Source organism: Fistularia commersonii, chromosome 27 (assembly GCF_037954325.1).
Source record: "Fistularia commersonii isolate RoL2024-O1a breed Wild chromosome 27, RoL_Fcom_v1.0, whole genome shotgun sequence".
Lineage (NCBI taxonomy): Eukaryota > Metazoa > Chordata > Actinopteri > Syngnathiformes > Fistulariidae > Fistularia > Fistularia commersonii.
Window position 1 is genome coordinate 2447385 of NC_141310.1, and position 18124 is coordinate 2465508.

The 18124-nt window shown below is 43.5% G+C and overlaps 1 protein-coding gene across 1 annotated transcript in view; it reads right to left on the bottom strand.

Annotated features, from left to right (window-relative positions):
• galnt18b (UDP-N-acetyl-alpha-D-galactosamine:polypeptide N-acetylgalactosaminyltransferase 18b) overlaps nt 1-18124 on the bottom strand; it is a 93941-nt gene that overhangs the window by 11697 nt on the left and 64120 nt on the right. Inside the window, exons 7-8 of the mRNA XM_086175020.1 lie at nt 3792-3977; nt 680-817 (exon numbers count right to left, since the gene is read on the bottom strand). Coding sequence (XP_086031146.1) covers nt 680-817; nt 3792-3977 — 324 coding nt within the window. The remainder of the gene's footprint in view (nt 1-679; nt 818-3791; nt 3978-18124) is intronic.

The following is an 18124-nucleotide window of genomic DNA, read 5'->3' on the forward strand; positions in this document are numbered from 1 at the left end:
TTAAGTCCAATAACTCACTCGGTCGTTCTCACCGCTGTCGGGCGAGGACGGCGCCGCGCCGCCAAATGGAACGCCACGACAGGAAAATCCTGGCCGATCCACGAGGCAAATAAAGAATAATGAGGTCAGCTAACGTGAAGAAATGGATGTAATGAGACTGGCCTATTTCCTGGCCGTGGCCATACGGCGTTTAGGGAGTCCGTACGCGATAAATCATCCATACTACACGGAAAGCGGTAACATATTACTACGGTCTGCGTGTCATTGTGCATTACGGTGCGTCACGGTGATGAGAGGTGGGAGGACTGTGGAAATAGAGCTGTTTGAGAACAACAAGGAATTGGCAAATAGAAATACTGCCAGCATGCCCCGTCGGCTGTCACTTTTTCTGGCTTATCTGGCCGATAAAATTCTGCTGTAAAACCCCTCTGGCAAAATTTGCTATCTACATTTTAAATGAGCTTCAATTTTCCACATTTTCATCATTTCATTAATTTTAGAAACTGAGGAGGAGAAAGTAAACATTTGCTGCTGCGGTGAAGCTCCATTTGTATTTTTGTTCACCACAAACCAACGGAGCCCGGGATTAAACCAACTTCATAAGGTTTTTTTTTGTCTTTAATCGCACTAAGGCGGACACTCGGCGGGACTCGAGACGGAAAAACAAGAGGCGGCTTACAACTCCGTATGCGATGGTTTCGCTGTACATCCTCATCTCGGGGTAGATGTTGACGAGGTACCACCTAAAAGTTTTGCACTGGAGCCTCTTCCTCAGCGCTTTCCTGTCAGAGATATCCCCGATATCAATCCCTGAGTCCTGTGTCACACACACACACACACACACACACACACACACACACACAAAGCAAAACATTGATTAGCTGCAGCTCCATTGAGGAGCAAATTGCACAACGGGCTATTAGTGAGAGGTACTCAGTGCAGCCATGTGTGTTTGAATGGTCGATGCTACGCAGTCGTTCTTTTTCCTGATGTGCGACAGCACAACGCAAAACACGCAACCTTTTTACATTACATCTGCTCTTCAATGCTGCGTGACGATGATCAAAAGCAAAAATTCGACACCATTTATTTATTTCTACAGTCAAAATTCAACGCTGTTCAGAGCTTTTCCTGCTCTGCTTAACTAAAACCGCAAAAAATCCCATGCTTCTCGAGCACGTGCCCTGTTGAACGCCTCATTACTGACAGGATGAATCGCCTGCAGATGTTCAGCTAGTCGTAACTTCTGTCGGTGGATTTACATATTCAAAGTGAAAACACGACCTCCTAAACAAATGTCCCCGGTCTGCAACGTCAAACATGAAATGATATAGTGTTTACAGCTACGTCTGCGTTCCGCTTAAATAAAGGAAGAGCAATTTGAGGATGAATCAGAGACACAGTGTGGAAGAACGGCAGACACGTTCCGTTACGAGCGCGCAGAAATAAACGTGTTCAATTTAAACTGAAAAAAAAGACCCCCGGTATAATTACACCGCTGTCTTGAAATCGGTTGCTTTTAATAAATCGATTTGAGCCCTCCAAAGTAATTATATTTAATATGCAATTATTTTGTGGCAGGTACTTTATTTAGGCTATTTTTGAAGTGGCAAGAGATCATTCTGGAGCCTCCGGGCACGACAGGGGACGGATTCAATCTGGTACGTCCACAATGCAAGAGGAGAGTAACAAGCATCCCCGAGCTCCATGCAGACAATCGGATCTTTGTACAACTCCCACCCTTGTAATTGTGAGCTTGTGCATCACTTTGACAAATCTGTGTCCAAACGTGACGGACCAAACCCAATTAAAGAAGCTTTTCCTTCGTCTGATTTAGACTTCTGATGTTTAATCCTGCTCAGGGTGTCATGGTTCTTTGGGCCTTTTTATACACTTGGGGCTTCGGCTACATCTGCCAGGTGCAATATAAGGACAGGCAAGAACTATATAATAAGAAAATACAATTACTGTGACGTGTTTTTGAAATGTGTGTTTTGAATTTTCCTGTCTGAAGTTTTGCTCAGACTGACTGCAAAAACAATCTTGGCAATTATTCACAACACTAAACACTAGCGAGAACACAACCAAACTTATTCCACTAAGGTTAAATTCAAAGATGTAAAAATATTATTTTAAGGAGTAAATGACAACATGATAGGGTGACAACTTTTATTTTATGTAGCTATTTGAGCAAACAAAAAAGAAAAACATGAACACTTTAAAAAGCATGTCATTCTGAATTTCATCAAGGATAAGTTTGAGTGAATATTTTGAATTTTTACAATAATAATATAATTGATATATAAACAAAACATAGGCCTTGGCCTTGACATTTTACTTTAGTAAGACCTGATTGTAACATGTGGAAAATTTACTAAATAGATAAAAGTACTGTGCATTAGGTTGCGTGTGTTTTTCAACTGGTTGAAAAAAACAAGTTGAAAAAACTGTTTTTTTTTTTTTTTTCTAAAACTATCAAGCTGAGCGAAGAGTTTCGTCATCCTGGCGTCCTGTTCTTTAAATCTTTCACTCTGCAATACCGCAGGATCCGTAATATCTTTTACAAAGTGTTATTGGCACACCAATGTACAGTAGGTGCTGACTCATGACAGCAAGAGACTCCTTTCCATCCTTTTGAGCATAATTCAACTTTGACTGTTCCACTTCATGACAGATTAGACGGTTCAAGATGGTTTGGACACTTGATAAAAAAAAAACAACCTAGCAGATAAAAACCATGTGATGCCAGAGAGGCTCAAAAGTCATACCGTTTGGAATGAAGGTTTTAGCACAGCGATGAATAAATCCCGCTGGATCCCAGAGATATGTTACCATCTGATCTGTTATCGGTGTGTTTGCTCCCCAAGGCGGTCTTTGTGACTGCTTTGTGTGAAATGTCTATCGGATCTAAGAGGGTTTGCTGTCAGATGCGGAAAACATTGCGGGGAAATGATACGAGTGAGTCCAGAACGGCTAAAACATAGTCAATCGCAGCCCTGCTTTTCTACCCTTTCAGGGGGAAAAGAGGCAGACGGATGGTTGGCGACGTCACGTGTCATATAAAAACACCTCATATGCACTTGAAAAAAGGCGAGTTAGTTTTTGAGCCGCTTATGCATGGCGAGAAATCTGTGACACTTTAACAAGTCTAAACGGAGAATCCTGATTTTACGGCGTACTCGCTAAGTCACGGGTACTTGGACAGGGTTCAGATCAGTGGAAAGGCCCGTCATCTGTCCACAACGGAGAGGCTTTGAGGGCGGGAAGCTCAGAATGCTCTTAATAAACCGAGACCGAATGGGAATTTTAAAGGCTCGGGGTACGACAGTAAGCCGCGCAGTGGTGCAGTGGCCCTTTCGCCACACAGGAGGAAGGTTCCTGGTTCGATTCCTCCAGGTTCTCACGTTTCCTCCCACAATCCAACATATTTGGGTGAATTGGAGAGCCTAAACTTTAGGAATGACGTAAATGATGCAATGGCGTAAAAATGAAGGAATGAATGGCGGTGTCTCTATTCGAAGTATGAATGAGAACATGAACGGTTGCATGTCTTTACAGGACGTGTGAACCAAATTATATTTGACGTGCATGTTGTACGCCTCTGTATGTGAACCCTGCTTCTCGCCTGATGGCAGGTAGGATCATCCCGACCCCGTAACCCCATCCCTCTGCTCATCAGGGTGCGGGAATGAATGAAAAAAAAAAACATTGAGAGTACCGTCGTCATTTACTTTATGGTTGTTCCGGTTTAAATCTTGTCGCTTGTGAAAGCCGAGAAAGTCGGCGCTCACCTCCTGGGGAATGTTCCAGGCCATGTAGACGTGGCTCTTAAACTCATCCATCCAAACCTCAGCCACTCTCAGGGCGTTCCGCCGTACATGGGAGGTGAGGTCCTCCGTGTAGGGCTTGTGGGCGCGTTCAATATGGGCGATACGAGCGCAGGGTAGAACTTCCACGCTGCCTCCGCACTGCCACACCTGCAAGGAGAAAGACAAATGAGTGTTTGTGCTCACTTGTAAAAGTTTGCTAGATGAAAGTAAGAGGTCTTATTACTATGTAACTCTAGGGCATTGCTGCATTTGGGACCAATCTGGTACAAATGTCTGAGAAAAAAAAAGCATTTAAAAAATTGTTTGCCTGTCACTTTGTTTACCCGCAAGACAAATGAGTTCTCCTGAGAGGCCGCATCACGCGGCTACGGAGGATTGGCATCGTCATGGATCTCCTTTGGCATATTGTGAGCACTTTATAGCGATTAAATACCCCACTTGAGCTGATGTTTTTCACAGACAAGCTCTGTCCTGAGGGGCTGTGAGTACCGGGCAATCTCACACACAGCAGTTTCTTCAGGAATATTTGCTTCAGACACTTAATGCATCATGATTTCAGATTATTTCAACAATCGTGTGGACGACCCATCCATACCACACACATAGTAGTAGTTATAATTGGTTATCCGTATTCAGCGACGTTTAACGGAGTTAAAACTAATTATGTCATAGGCTACTATTCATAAGACCAACATGGTTTGTATGGAGGGGCAAAATGGCGCGGCGGTCACCGCGTCTACCGCACAGCAAGAAGGTCTCCGACAGGAAGACCTTCTGGGGAGAACACGGAGTCTCCATGTAATTGTCCAGATATGAGCATGAGAGAGTGAATGGTTGTATATTTCCATATGTGTCCCTGTGATCGTCCGGCGAATCAACCCTGCCGCTCGCCCATTGAGAGCTGGGATAGGCTCCTGCACCCCTGGGACTCTGAGCACAGAATACGTGGGATAGATAATGAATAAATGGATTATTTTGGTTTCAATGAAGCTCTCAAATCCCCACTTTCAGTTATGTGTTGCATATTGAGCTTGTTTACAACACTTATTCCACCTTGGAAACCTCAATTGTGTATGCTTTACATGTAAATTACGCATAGTGTGTTCAGTGTCGGGTGCCTACGTTCACGGGGTTATTTTGTTTTACTTTTACATCCCATCATTTTTGCTTGTGTACTTTGTGTGTACTGATGCTGTAACCCGACAATTGCGAAATAGGATCAGCAACATGGGCAGATAAAGCATGTATTTTGTCTTCAGGGATGTGCGTTGTACGGTTACCTGTGTATTATAATACTTTTGATCCTTGATTTAATAGAAAAACTATCCTCCACCCCCTGTGTGATCGCCTCTGACAGGTCACAATTGTATCGGCATGGCAACAGGTTGTGCTGCCATGGCAAAAGTCAGATCCTCGGCAGCAGCAGCAGCGTCTACAGTTCGGGGGGGATTTGGTTGGATTGATCTTTATACGATGCTCATCTGCCTCAAATACTGTACGCACTCCCCTGCAAAAGGTTTCAAATGGAAATGAGATGGAACAGAAACGCAGGAGAGACGTCGGCCGCGCCGCCGGCCCACCGTGATGTTTCCATTTTATTTTTTTTTTAATATCAAACCACCCCAGGTCCTGGACTAACGCCAAGCACGACACATTGGCGTTATCTCCAAACGCCTCTGTCAGCGCCCTTTCCTTTCAAGAACACACACAAATGTGAGCAGGGCTAAACTGAACCGATTCATTCTTTTAGCCGTTGACTCGGTTCTATTTCAGATGTTTTTTTGCTTTTATTCTGTAAAAAAGTGCCGCCATTATATTTCCATCCTTCCATTATGTCCCTTTCAGGGTTTTTATAACTGGGAAAATAACAGTGGTTTGACAAAACCCAGTGAAGTGATAGCCGACATGGGCAATTTCAATGAAAAAGAATCTATGACAACATCATAAATGCTAAGCGGGTTAGGGTGGATTTAACAAAAACAAACATTTTAAGGCTTAATTAGAAATGTATGGAGGAAGATGTGTAAAGGGAAAAATTGGCATAATTACAGAGATAAAGCAGCATCCATCAGTCAGATTAAGCAGAATAGGGCGCTGTTTACAAAACACACAATTCCATGTAAAACACTTTTACGTGAAAATCATCATTTTGACAATTGGGGCATCCGCAAATAATCCAATTTAGGTACAATATAATGTTGGTATTTTAAACAAATGCATGTTTTAGTCCAGCTGAATGCATTAAGGGACCCATCAGTGATGGCTCGCCCCGCGGTCGTAACGGGATGTTGGTCACAGTCGGAAACGGCAACCCATCACTGCACCGGGACCCCGAGCCTCCCAGAGGTCCTCATTATGGCAGGAGTTAGTGCCACTAGCTTTAAATAATCAATGATTCCGGTTTCCCCTCTTGTACAGCGGCACTATTCACATTTTCCACCACAGGGAAATCCTACTGTTAGGGAAGGATACAGCAGCTTTGAATAGGTAGAGGTAGCGAAAGGCAAAAGAAAGGGTGTATGATGGCGTGTATGCTTGGTTGCACAGTAAAGAGGGAGTGAAGGATTTACAGAGGTTGGCAACACAGGCAGATAGAGATGGAAGGGATGCACAACAGGTTTGGGTGATTGACGGGTAGTAGACGAGTGATGGGAAGATGGAAAGAGTACTTTGAAGATTAGATGAATGAGGGAAATGAAAGTGAGGGAAGGGTAGAAGAGGTGACTCTTGTGGACGACAAGGTAGCGGAGATTAGTAAAGGTTAAGTGAGGAGGACGTTAAAGTGGATGAAGAGTGGAATGGCAGTTGGTCCTGATGATATACCCGTGGAGGAATGCAAAATGTACAGTAGAGTTCCTGGTAAGATTATTCAACAGGATCTCAGAGAATGATAAGATGTCGAGGAACGGAGAAAAAGTGCAAGTGTTTTACAGAATTGCGGTCATGATAGAGGGATGAAGTTGATGAGTCATACAATGAATTTATGGGAAAGAGTAGTTATGCAGGCAGACAGTTACAGCGAAGGCTCAGAGGGAGCTGCATTGAGCTTTTGTAAATCTAAAGAAAGCATACGACAGGGTGCCGAGAGAGGAGCTATGGTATTGCATGAGAAAGTCTGGAGTGGCAGAGAAGTATGTTAGACTGGTGCAGGACATGTATGCAACCTGTGAGACAGTGGTGAGGTGAGTTGCAGATGTGACAGAGAAGCTCGAGGTGGAGGTGGGACTGCATCAGAAGTCAGCTCTGAGCTCCTTCTTGTTTGTAGGGGTGATGGATAGGCTGACAGATGAAGATAGACACGAACCTCCATGGACCATGATGTTTGCAGATGACACTGTGATCTGTGGTGAGAGCAGGGAACAGGTGGGGGAAAATCTAGGGAGGTGGAGGTATGCGCTGGAAAGGAGAGGAATGAAAGTTAGCAAGACAGGGTATATGTGTGTGAATGACAGGGACCGAAGTGGTACGGTGAGGCTACATAGAGTGGAGATACAGAAGCTGGAGGATTTGAAGTACTTAGAGTACAGCCCAGAGAAATTAAGTACAAAGAAGAGGTAAAGAAACAGGTTTAAGCAGGCTGGAATGGGTGGAGAAAAGTGTCAGGGTACTAAGCCATAGAAGAACATCAGCCAGAGTGAAAGGTAAGGTGTACAAGACAGTGGTGAGACCAGCTATACTGTTTGGTTTGAAGAGAGTGACATTGAAGACCAGACAGGAAGCAGAGCTGGACGTAGCAGAGATGAAGATTATGAGTTTCTCTTTGGGAGAGACAAGGATGGATGAGATCAGGAATGAGTCCATCAGAAGGACAGGGCGTTAGATGTTTTTGAGACAAGGTCAGAGAGGCCAGACTGAGATGTTTCGGTCATGAATATATCGGTAGGAGGATGCTGGGGCTGGACCTGCCACGCAGGAGGTTTAGAGGAAGAGTCAAGAGAAGATTTATGGACGTAGCGAAAGTGGGGATGAAATTATTGGGTGTTAGAGAAGAGGATACAGATAATAGGGTTCGATGGAGGAGGAGGTTCATTCGCTGTGTTGACCCCTGAAGGGAGAAGCCAAAAGGAAAAGATGAAGCGGACCTTCTTGCTCTGCAGCTCCACGTGCACATACAGAATGACGCACACACACTGTAGGCCTCATTTATCAATTTTATGTGTAGAAAAGCATTAATCTGGGGGGATTTATGAAATGATTGTTTCTCTCAAAATTCGAGTGGAAGAATAATTGGACTTGATATCGAAGTTGACAACCATCTTCACAAACAATAGACCCTACCGCATCCTCGACTCTCCATTTGAGATTACTGAGCATAAACATCAAGTCCTGTCGAGGACAGGAACGCCATCAAATTCACACTGTGTATAAGAGAGAGGCTCTAAATGAGATGGAATGGAACTTGACAATGACTATTTGAAAATGGAAGAAAATCCCAATAAAAGTACACAATGAGACAGATGGTGACGGGAGCTGATTATTAAATCCCAGTGGGGTTTGGCCAAGATAGAAATAGAAACAAATTTCAACTGATGAACTTTTTGTCCCACAACCTGTGAACTAATCAGAGGGAAATAAAAGAAAAGGAAACAAAGAACCTGCTTCATTCAACAGTGGGAGAGCAAGGGCTGGAATATTTGATTTGTGTTTCAGCCAAAAGGATAATTTATGTTAATTTTTTGCAGTCGGAACGGAGCCTTCTGTCGGTCCTCTGCGTTCATTTCCTGCCCGATTCTGTCGTCGAAGGCACTACCACCAAAAAGTCATGTCACGGGGTCAGTGTTGTGCAGTACGCTCATGCACGACCAGTGAAAGAATTCTCTGTTTGTGTACTTCGATTGCACATTATCACCAGCTCCTCCATCGCCGCCATGTTTGTTATGATCAACTCCGATCTTGGAAGCAAACTCTGAACTCTGCACTGCCCTCTAGTGGACATATGCGCCGGATTACACATTTACCTTGAGCAGGAAAGAGCCTAAATACAGTCAGTAATTTTAATATTCCAGCTTTTGTCGCACATTTGAAAAATCCCCAGTGAAAGCATGTCTTGAATAAGAAAAATATACACAGATTCACTCTCTTTAGTTAAGATTACACGGAGCGCGGTTCGTTCCAGTGATAAAGAAGTTGATTATTAGTCTGTCAGCCAAATCTCAGGGCAGGCAAACTGGTTGTAAAGAACCTTCAGCCATGTTATAGGAAATATGAAAAATGCATTTAAAGTATAAATAAAATAAATAGCTATTGCGCCGGAGGGAAAATCATCTCAAGACCTCTGAATAACTGCAGAGGAGCAGCAATAAGTAGATTTATGTAAACAGCCATGAAACTTGTATTTGGGGGAGGTTAGCATATAGCCTGGCCCTGAAAATCAAATAAAAAAACCTTCATCTTCTCATAAATTGAGAGCCACGGACTGAAAAAAAAAGGTCACCTCTTGGACTATTGATCATCTGATCGCAATCTTGATGAGCTTAGAGCCCAGGTGAGCGAGCGGAGGAGGAAGAGGGGGTCAGCCCCGTTTGTGCGTGCCCAGATTTAAAGGTTGACGACAGAGTTGTTTTTAATATTTGTGGATTTTAGCAGGACTAGGGGGAATATGGGGATGCGACTTTGCTTGTCTTAACCTGCAATCTGGGCCGCGGAGCCAATCCCAGTGTGGAGCAGGAGGTAGAGGATTACATTACTTTACATTACATTACAGTCATTTGGCAGAAGCTTTTATCCAAACGACTCACAAAAAGTGCAATTCAGTCACCGAAGATCCGAAGCACCAGTGGTCGCAAGTCAGAAGTGACCGCTCAGAGCCAAATAGCCATCTCAGAACCAAGTACATTCATTTAATCGTTTTTTTTTTTTTTTAAATGTATTAATTTTTTATTTTTATTTTCGCGGGTTTGGGGGCTAAGTTCGAGTAGTAGGGCAGTGCTTGCTGAAGTGGTATGTTTTCAGCTCATGGTGAAAGAGAGCCAAGACCGGTTCGATCGGCAGCCGTGGGCTCTGAGTAATGGGATGGACGGTCGCCCAGAGGTGGCAGATCTTAGGGGACGGGTAGGGACATGTGGCTTGACCATATCCTGGAGATGAGACGAGGCTGTCCCGTTCACTGCCCGGTAGGCGGCACCAGGGTCTTGAACTTGATGCGGGCGACTATTGGGAACCAGTGTAGGGACATTAGAGGGGGATTGCGTCTTTGGATTCCTGGTTCAATTCCCGGCTCCTCCAAATTTGTTGAGGTGTTGTTGAGCAAGACACTGCTCCCCATTCATGATGGGTTAATTGCAGAGAACCAAATTAATAAAGGATACATTATTCACATGGAACCAGGACTCCTCGCTAGTTGCTCACATTTGGAGAGCATGGAGCGATGCAAATGGAGGGTAGGAGTGCTGACCAGCGTTCCACCAGAAGGCCATGTGCTATGCTGATGCTACGCTCTGCCGAGACAAGTGAATGCCTCAGAGCCCCTTCTGAAGGTTGGAATGATTCCCGCTACTGTAAGACTCCGAGTTACATTTGGACTCTTAGGTTGAAACTGTCAAGGATGTACAGTGTGAGGATATTAACAAAAAGCGCGATAAGATCATTCTGTCCTTGATAGATATCTTCGAATCAGAAGGCATTGAGGACAAACAGTCCAAAGACAGGTGGTTCATCGGATGGTTTTCTGTCTATAAATGATGTGTGAATTAGTCGTATGTCTCCATATATTGTGCTGCGATCGACTGTCAGCCGGTCCAAGGTTGATCCCACCTCCTGCCCAATGAAAGCTGGGATCGGCTTCAGTTCATCTGCACGCAGAGTGTATAGATAATGAATGAATGAAGGAATGAAAGACGGCATTAATGAATGGCAAAAAATAGTGGCTGAAAGAATAAAAAAAAGGAAAGGGGAGTGAAAATGATGAGCCTGTTCAACATAATAAAGCCTAATATGAAAAGTCTATAATACTGTAACAATGTGCCTTCTTGCCATAGTTGAGAATTGGTATAGATAATGAATGAAAGAAAAATGACAAGAGCAAGACATTGGAGTCAGTGGCCTTCATTAGCTTTTATCCCCGATGCCGTTCACGTCTTCACTTGTACACCGTAGACTGTACTATTAAAAGCCAGATTTACATTAAAATGGTTTGTTTGTTTGTTGAGACTTCTCTCATTTCTCTGTTAATAAGGCACAATGTGAAAAAGTCTATAACATTGTAACGATGTGCTTCCTGGCCGGGCCGTCCTTGTAAATTTGGAGCTGTCGTGTCTAATATATTGACAGAACAGTGTGGAGGAGGACAGCCCGACTGCCGACCTTATAAATCTAAAACTCATCTCCTCAAGAGATACCTTTGATTGCTCCCCTCGCTCCCAGGCGCACCTTCCTGCATCCACGCTCCTTTCTAAATAACTTATTCCCCCATATCTACACACACGGCCTTTCATTTTTTTTTTTTTTGGCAGAAATATCCCCAGAAAGAGATCCAGGCTGTTTTTATGACGCCGTCACAACCGGTGTCAAGAATTTGAAGGAGGAGGAGTTCTGTATCAGTTTGTATTTATAGTCTAACTTCGTTTTCTGTTTCCTCTTGTTTACCCCCATCTCTTCCGCTGGTCTAAATCTCCTGTTAATGAGCTTTCATTCATCCATCCATCCATCCATTCATTCATTCATTCATTCATTCATTCATTCATCGTCTATGGTGCTTATCCTGCACTCCGGGTTGTTTTGCGTCTATCCCAGCTGTCACCTGGCGAGAGACGAGGTTCACCCTGAACCGGTTGCCTTCTAATCACAATATAATTATAATATATAACTATTCACCCTATAGCTATTCACTCTGTCATTCACACATCTTGGCAATTTAGGGTCTCCAGTGAACCTCCTGCATGTTTTTTTGTGAGAGGAAACCCGCAAAGACAGGTGGAGGACATGGAGAGTCCACCAACCAGGAACCGCATTGCTGTGAGGTGGAGGCGCTGACCACTTTGCCACCTTGTAGCTCTCAAACTGAGCTTAAAAGTAATAGGATTAGTAACTAAGATATTTTTACACAACAAGGCTCCAGCTAATGTTGACTACATCTGTTTTTTCGCTCAAAATTTTTTTCCGCCGCCAAAGTAGGACGCAATTACTTCCATCCTTTTGACATACACTTCCCCGCATATTATACTGATGGAGTCGCAAATAAGTGAGAACAAGTGTTCTCACCTGTTGACGCTGTCGCTTTGGAGAAAATATTCCAGTACCGTTATTACTGCACTTCTACCAACCAAGCATGCACATTGAAAAAAAAATTGTTCCTCAAAAGATCATTAAAGGTCACCAACACACCACAATGAGATATTGTGTCGCCATTCGATCACAGGGACACATGTAGACGTACAGCTATTCATACATATGAGATATGTTGAGTATATGTGGAAGAAGGAGTTCAGCTCCAAAGCTGCTCGTGTAGGCGGACGACAAAACCACCCGACGTCCACACAAGCTTGTCTCCTGTGGCTGGTCGGCGGCACAAACCACACGTGATTAAAAAAAAATGAACGGCGGTAAATAGGCTGAGAGTTCCACATGACTTCCCTGAAAAGCGCTTTTGTTTTTTAAACAGAAGCGATTGGTCAGCAGGTGTTGCCTTTTTATGTTTGTCCACCTGCATAAATCACCATCCTGATAATCCCCGGGGGTGAAAGGAATACCGAAAAAGATGGAAGCGGAGAGGCTTCCTGCGCTGACCGGCAAAGTGGAGCAATGCTGTCCGTCGTCATCAAAACCAAGAGGAATGATGCGACCAACATTTTCCAACTCCGCTCTGTGCCTGAGAGTGCTTGTTCGAAAAGTCTAATGAATATCAAAGTTTCACCCTCCGAGGGCATGAAAAGATAACTCAAACAGCATGTTTTTCTCATTCGCCGAGAACAGCCACGACTGGAAGTCCTGTCACTTACAGCTTTCAAAGCCTCCTCAGAATATAACTAGGTATAAATGTGTATAAAGCGGCTCAAACAGAATTAAGCAGCAGTCCTGCTGTACGTCCATACCCTGGGTATTGTTCTCGAGATCCACGGTCTCTGTGGATGTACATCGTCTCAATTTGGATGGATTTCTCTTTGAAAAGAATAAAGAAAATAAAGTATTAAAATCTGAAATTTACTTTCAGATTGTTTGGAGGATGACTGTTCATTTTACCTCGAAAAAAATAAAAAGAATGCCTTCTTCAGAAATAAAATTTTACCCACCTGCGTTACACTGACGTGGATAGGTGGATAAATAAGGCAATAAATAAAATAATGCATAAAAACAACTACAAATAAGACCATAAACAAATACTGGAATAATCAATGAATACTTTTGTAATTAAATAAATAATGAAAAATCACTTATATATGCTGGCTATTCAGCACGAGTGAGTCAGCATGCATAATAATGGATTCACTTACAGTCCACCAGCAGCTAGTTCTGATATGGAAATATGCACAAAAAAAAATAAATAATTATGATACTATATAATTAAAAAACAATTAAAATGTACAGATTCACTGAGTTTAAAACAAAAGGCTTCTGGGCAAAAGGGAACATAATTGAATTACTTTATTTCAGTAATTTCATGAAAATCAAATATTTAATATTTTACTCTATTTATTCTTAAATTGGGATTTAAAAGTCTCCCTTGTCAGTAATAACACAGGGCAAAGGTTTAAAAAAGATGTTTTTTATTTCAGGGGGATTTGTTGAGGGCAGGGTTCTTTTTCCCCTCTTCTTTGAAAAAGCTAACATACATTTGAATATCCTTGGATGTGTGGATAAATGCTTTAAAAATATGCGAAAACTGGTTATAATGAAATGGACGCATGTTTTATGACCAAAGTTATAGAAAGATCAATCTGTAAAATACCTCTAGAGATTCCGATTTGACTGACAAGATGAGCCGGACCCCAGGCGGGTAGACCTTGGATTTCTGAATTCCGTTTTGTGATTTCACACTCGCCGGTCCATCCGGCGCCATCTGCTTTCATCTCCCTGCACCGGCTCTCCTGGTCCTGTCGACCCCCCCGCCCCACCCCCACGCGGAAGACAAACACCATATTTCCAGCTACATTCAATTCATATTTCCCCGCTGCTCAGCGATAACCCTTCACATCAAAGCGTCGAGTTGCTTCTTAGGTAGCAGAGTTTCCGCCACGGCTTCCCGCTGCACGGCGCAGAGTTTCCACTATGTGTGTGTTTTGTCTGCTGCCTGAAAATGGAAGTCCATTTACCATAAACACCAGGCAGGGAAATAATAAATACGCATTAAAAGAGGAGAAAATCATCCGGCTACTATCCAAGACTCCACGTGATAAAGATAATTTCTGCCTCCACTCCTCGTACATGGGATCATTTTTGCTCATCCTTGAATAAACTAGCGCAGTAGCCCTCGGAAACCAGCCTGTTTGCTGTCGATATAGCGGCGGCCATAGTTGAACCCCCCTATTGAAACTCAACTTCATAAGTTTCCTGCCATGACTTTGACACCTCAATCGTAAAATGGGTAGCGGGACACGATATAGTTTCTAAAGATAGCGCACGGAATGGCTCCACATCAGGCAGTCAAGATGGCAGCTGTTAGCAGCTCTGAATTCAAGCCAGCCTTCCATGAAATTTGGAGCGCTCTCATATTTTTATGGTCAAATGGTCCAGACAGCTGGCAGAAACATCAAATTGAGTGGAACAGAAGAAACAGCTTTTACCCATAAATGAAGTTGGCTCATCCGAGTCACTTCGGACTCTGCACCAGTCTGCCATGGCGAAACCTGCCAAAGAGTGCATGGGCGTGCGTGCGCCCGCCAAATCACACCCATAATCATTAGAAGATCATGAAACTGTGGTGAAAGTGATAATGGACCTGAGAAGCACCAGACACTTCATGTCAAGGGGACATCTGTTAAAATACGCATGAATTTGTTCATTCATGCACTCGGTATACCGCTTATTCTGCACAGCGTGAGAAGGGTCGCCAGAGCAAATCCCGGTCCTCATTGGGCGAAAAGGGGGGTTTTAATTGGATTCATCACCTGTCAATCACAGGGCGAGACATCGGTACGCATTCACACCTACTAACAATATTCGATCAACCTGGAGAGAAACGTCCAGACTCCGCACAGAGTTCCCATAATTGAACCTGAGATGGGAGTGCTAATTATTGCTGCTAATCTCACAATCAATGACCTTTTCTGTGCCTGGAATTTGAGTTATGAGTAAGTTCGAATGTTAAAACTAGTTATCGACTGACTATTAGCTATGGTAGTGACGCGCGGTCAGTAGAGGCAGGGGAGGCCGCGCCTCACCTGACATTATGAAAAGAAAAAAATGTAAAATGAAAAAGTAAATTAAATGGTTATATTTATTCAGTGATTTGTACTATTAAGTTATTTTCCATTTAACTTCACCATTTTATTTTTGTTTTTATTAAAAAAATCACATTTACCGTTCAAATATAAAGAAGAGACGTATGGTGACAGCAACCAGCAGAGCCTACTATGGATTGCACAATGATTATGCTAACTGTGCTAGCATGCTATGACCGTATTGCTGTCTCTGTGGATGTCACTATAAAAATATGACCTAATTTTCCATAGTTTAGCTGATGTGTATAATGTTTTTTGTCAACAACTGTAATGTATTTCTTGTGCTGAGTGATCATATAACGACTGCGAAGAGACAATAAGTGAGGCACGCAGTGACGGTGCCTCATGGTGGGGGCACTGGTGATCCCAGGGACCCTTCTTACTACTCGGCCACGGAATGATATAATTAGCAGTAAACAGTTAGCAAGTCAAATGCAGCCATCCAGTTATTTTTTGCCGATCTCATCGGTTTGTATAGCTCACAGACGGTGAGGGATGAATGTAAATCTCCCGGGCAGCTTCTAGACTTCTTGGCCCAAAAGGATCCCATTCAAACGGTTCCTGAGGCGACAAAGTCGCTCCGGCCAGTGGTCACCATTCCGGCTACGACAGCATCGGCGGGGCGCTCATTCTCGGCACCGAAAAGACTCAGAACATACAGTCAGAACAGGACCGATCAAGGATGACTGTCTTCACTGACAGAGAGACTTTTAAAACTGAAAAAAGAAAAGGAAGACTTCTACAAGTGAGTTATCGATGCTTTTCCTCAGAAGGAGCGACTTCATTTATAAGTAAAGGTAAGAGATGATCATGTTTTTTTTTAAATGTGCTATTTTTCTATGCAGTTTGTGTATGTAAAGAATGCTGATAGGGTATTTTAAACAAAACACGTTAACTGCTGCCAATAAAATGGTGAATAAGCTACTCTGTAGGGTTCATATGCTAGTAAATCTGACTGTGAATACGTCAGTGCCTCACCAGCCATGGACCTAACCGCACGTCACTGAGCTATTGCTACCTAAACTGAACGTTTCCACGATGTCATGATGTTTCCCCTGCAGCGCCGCTTAAATCGGACCACCTAAACAACAAACCCCTCTTGTCGTTTCCAAATGACCTCGCTGACTCTCCGGCCAACCACTGGCATCGTCACTGCGCTCCACGCCAAAAAACACCTGCGGGCTTATTTGTTTCATTTTCACAGCTTTCTATTTGCCCATGTGGGGATTTTCAAATTAAATATCAGGTGCGTTACGCGTGAGCTGAACGGTTTGGAAAGCAAGACAGCCGGGTCCAGTTCTGGCCCGACCCGAAAGCTTTATGGCAGCGATCGGGAACCTAAGGCTCGCGAGCCAGGTGTGGCTCTTTGGATGATTGCATCTGGCTCGCAGATAAAACAAAATCTTCTCACTTGTTTTAATCTATCCATCGATTTTTCACTACTCATGTCCTGTTCAGGGCTGCAGTTCGCTGCAGGAGCAAGCGTCCATTATTTTTAATTGGATGATACTGGCCTGCTCGGTCTTTAGCTCAAAGCTAACCCTTGGACAAAGAAGATGGCGATAAGAAAAAAAGATGACGAGTAACGTACATTTCAGAATGAACGGACAAAAGAATTCGCCTTTGTGGGGAGAGCAGGTTCTGCGGTGTGTCTTATTTGCAGTGACAAAATTGCATCGATGAAACGATCGAATGTAAAGCGGCATTTTGACACACGCCATGCTACCTTTCATCATCAAAATACCCTGTGGGAGACAGCAGAAAGAAAGCGTGCCAAGAGCTACTGAGCAGGGTGCAAGCTAGCCAACACCCTACTATAATTCTGCTAGCTTTTCTGGATTTTTAGCAAAAGTGAGGAACGTAAAAACCTTCACAGATGGCGAATATGCTAAAACATTCATGCAGGACGTAGCCAATGAACTTTCTGACGATCTTCCAAACAAAGAAGATAATCAAACGGATGCAAAACAGGCCTCTGTCGGAAAGAACCGCTCACGATCGTACCGTCATGATGGCAAACAAAGTGGAGGAAACGCAAGTGAAGGACATAAATGCAGCGGCGTTCTTTTCCCTGGCTCTGGATGAGTCAACAGACGTGAGCCATTTGTCGCAGTTCGCCGTGGTTGCGAGATATGCTGTTGATGACACACTGCGCGAAGAAAGTCTTGCTGTTCTGCCAATAAAAGGATCAACAAGAGGTGAGGATTTATTCAAGTCTTTCCTGGGGTTTGCTCAAGAAAAAAAATCTACCTCTGGATAAACTTCTCTCAGTGTGTACTGATGCTGCTCCGTGTATGGTGGGGAAAAACAAAGGATTTGTGGCGCTTCTTCGTGAACGTGAAAATAGACCCATCCTAAGTTTCCATAGCATTCTACACCAGGAGGTACTTTGTGCTCAGATGTGTGACGAGCAGTTTGGCGAAGTGATGTCGCTGGTCATTTGTGTGATCAACTTTATTGTTGCCCAAGCCTTAAATGATCGCCAGTTTAAAACACTGCTGGATGAAGTTGGAAATAACTATCCTGGTCTGCTTTTGCACAGGAATGTGTGTTGGTTAGCCGTTTTGCGGCATCGAGCGTCCTGAGCTAGCCGAAACTGAGAGGCTCCTCAAGTTTTATTATCTTGTAAATATGACTGAAAATGCAAGGCATCGGAAATACAGTGTTATCCCTTTAACAAGCTGTGTTTGCTTTTGAAAACAAGCTAGAACACTTCATTATGGATCTTGAAACAGGTTGTTTACTACATTTTGAAAAAGTGAGCCAGTTTAAAGATGCGTGCACAGCAAGTGAGCCTATTCAAAACTTTGTTTTCACCAGCTAGCTGGCTTCACATCCAGTCTCCTACAGTCCTTCAAAGCATGATTCGGAGAATTTCGAGAGAGCACTCGTCTTTTTCAGTTCATCACCCGTCCGAAC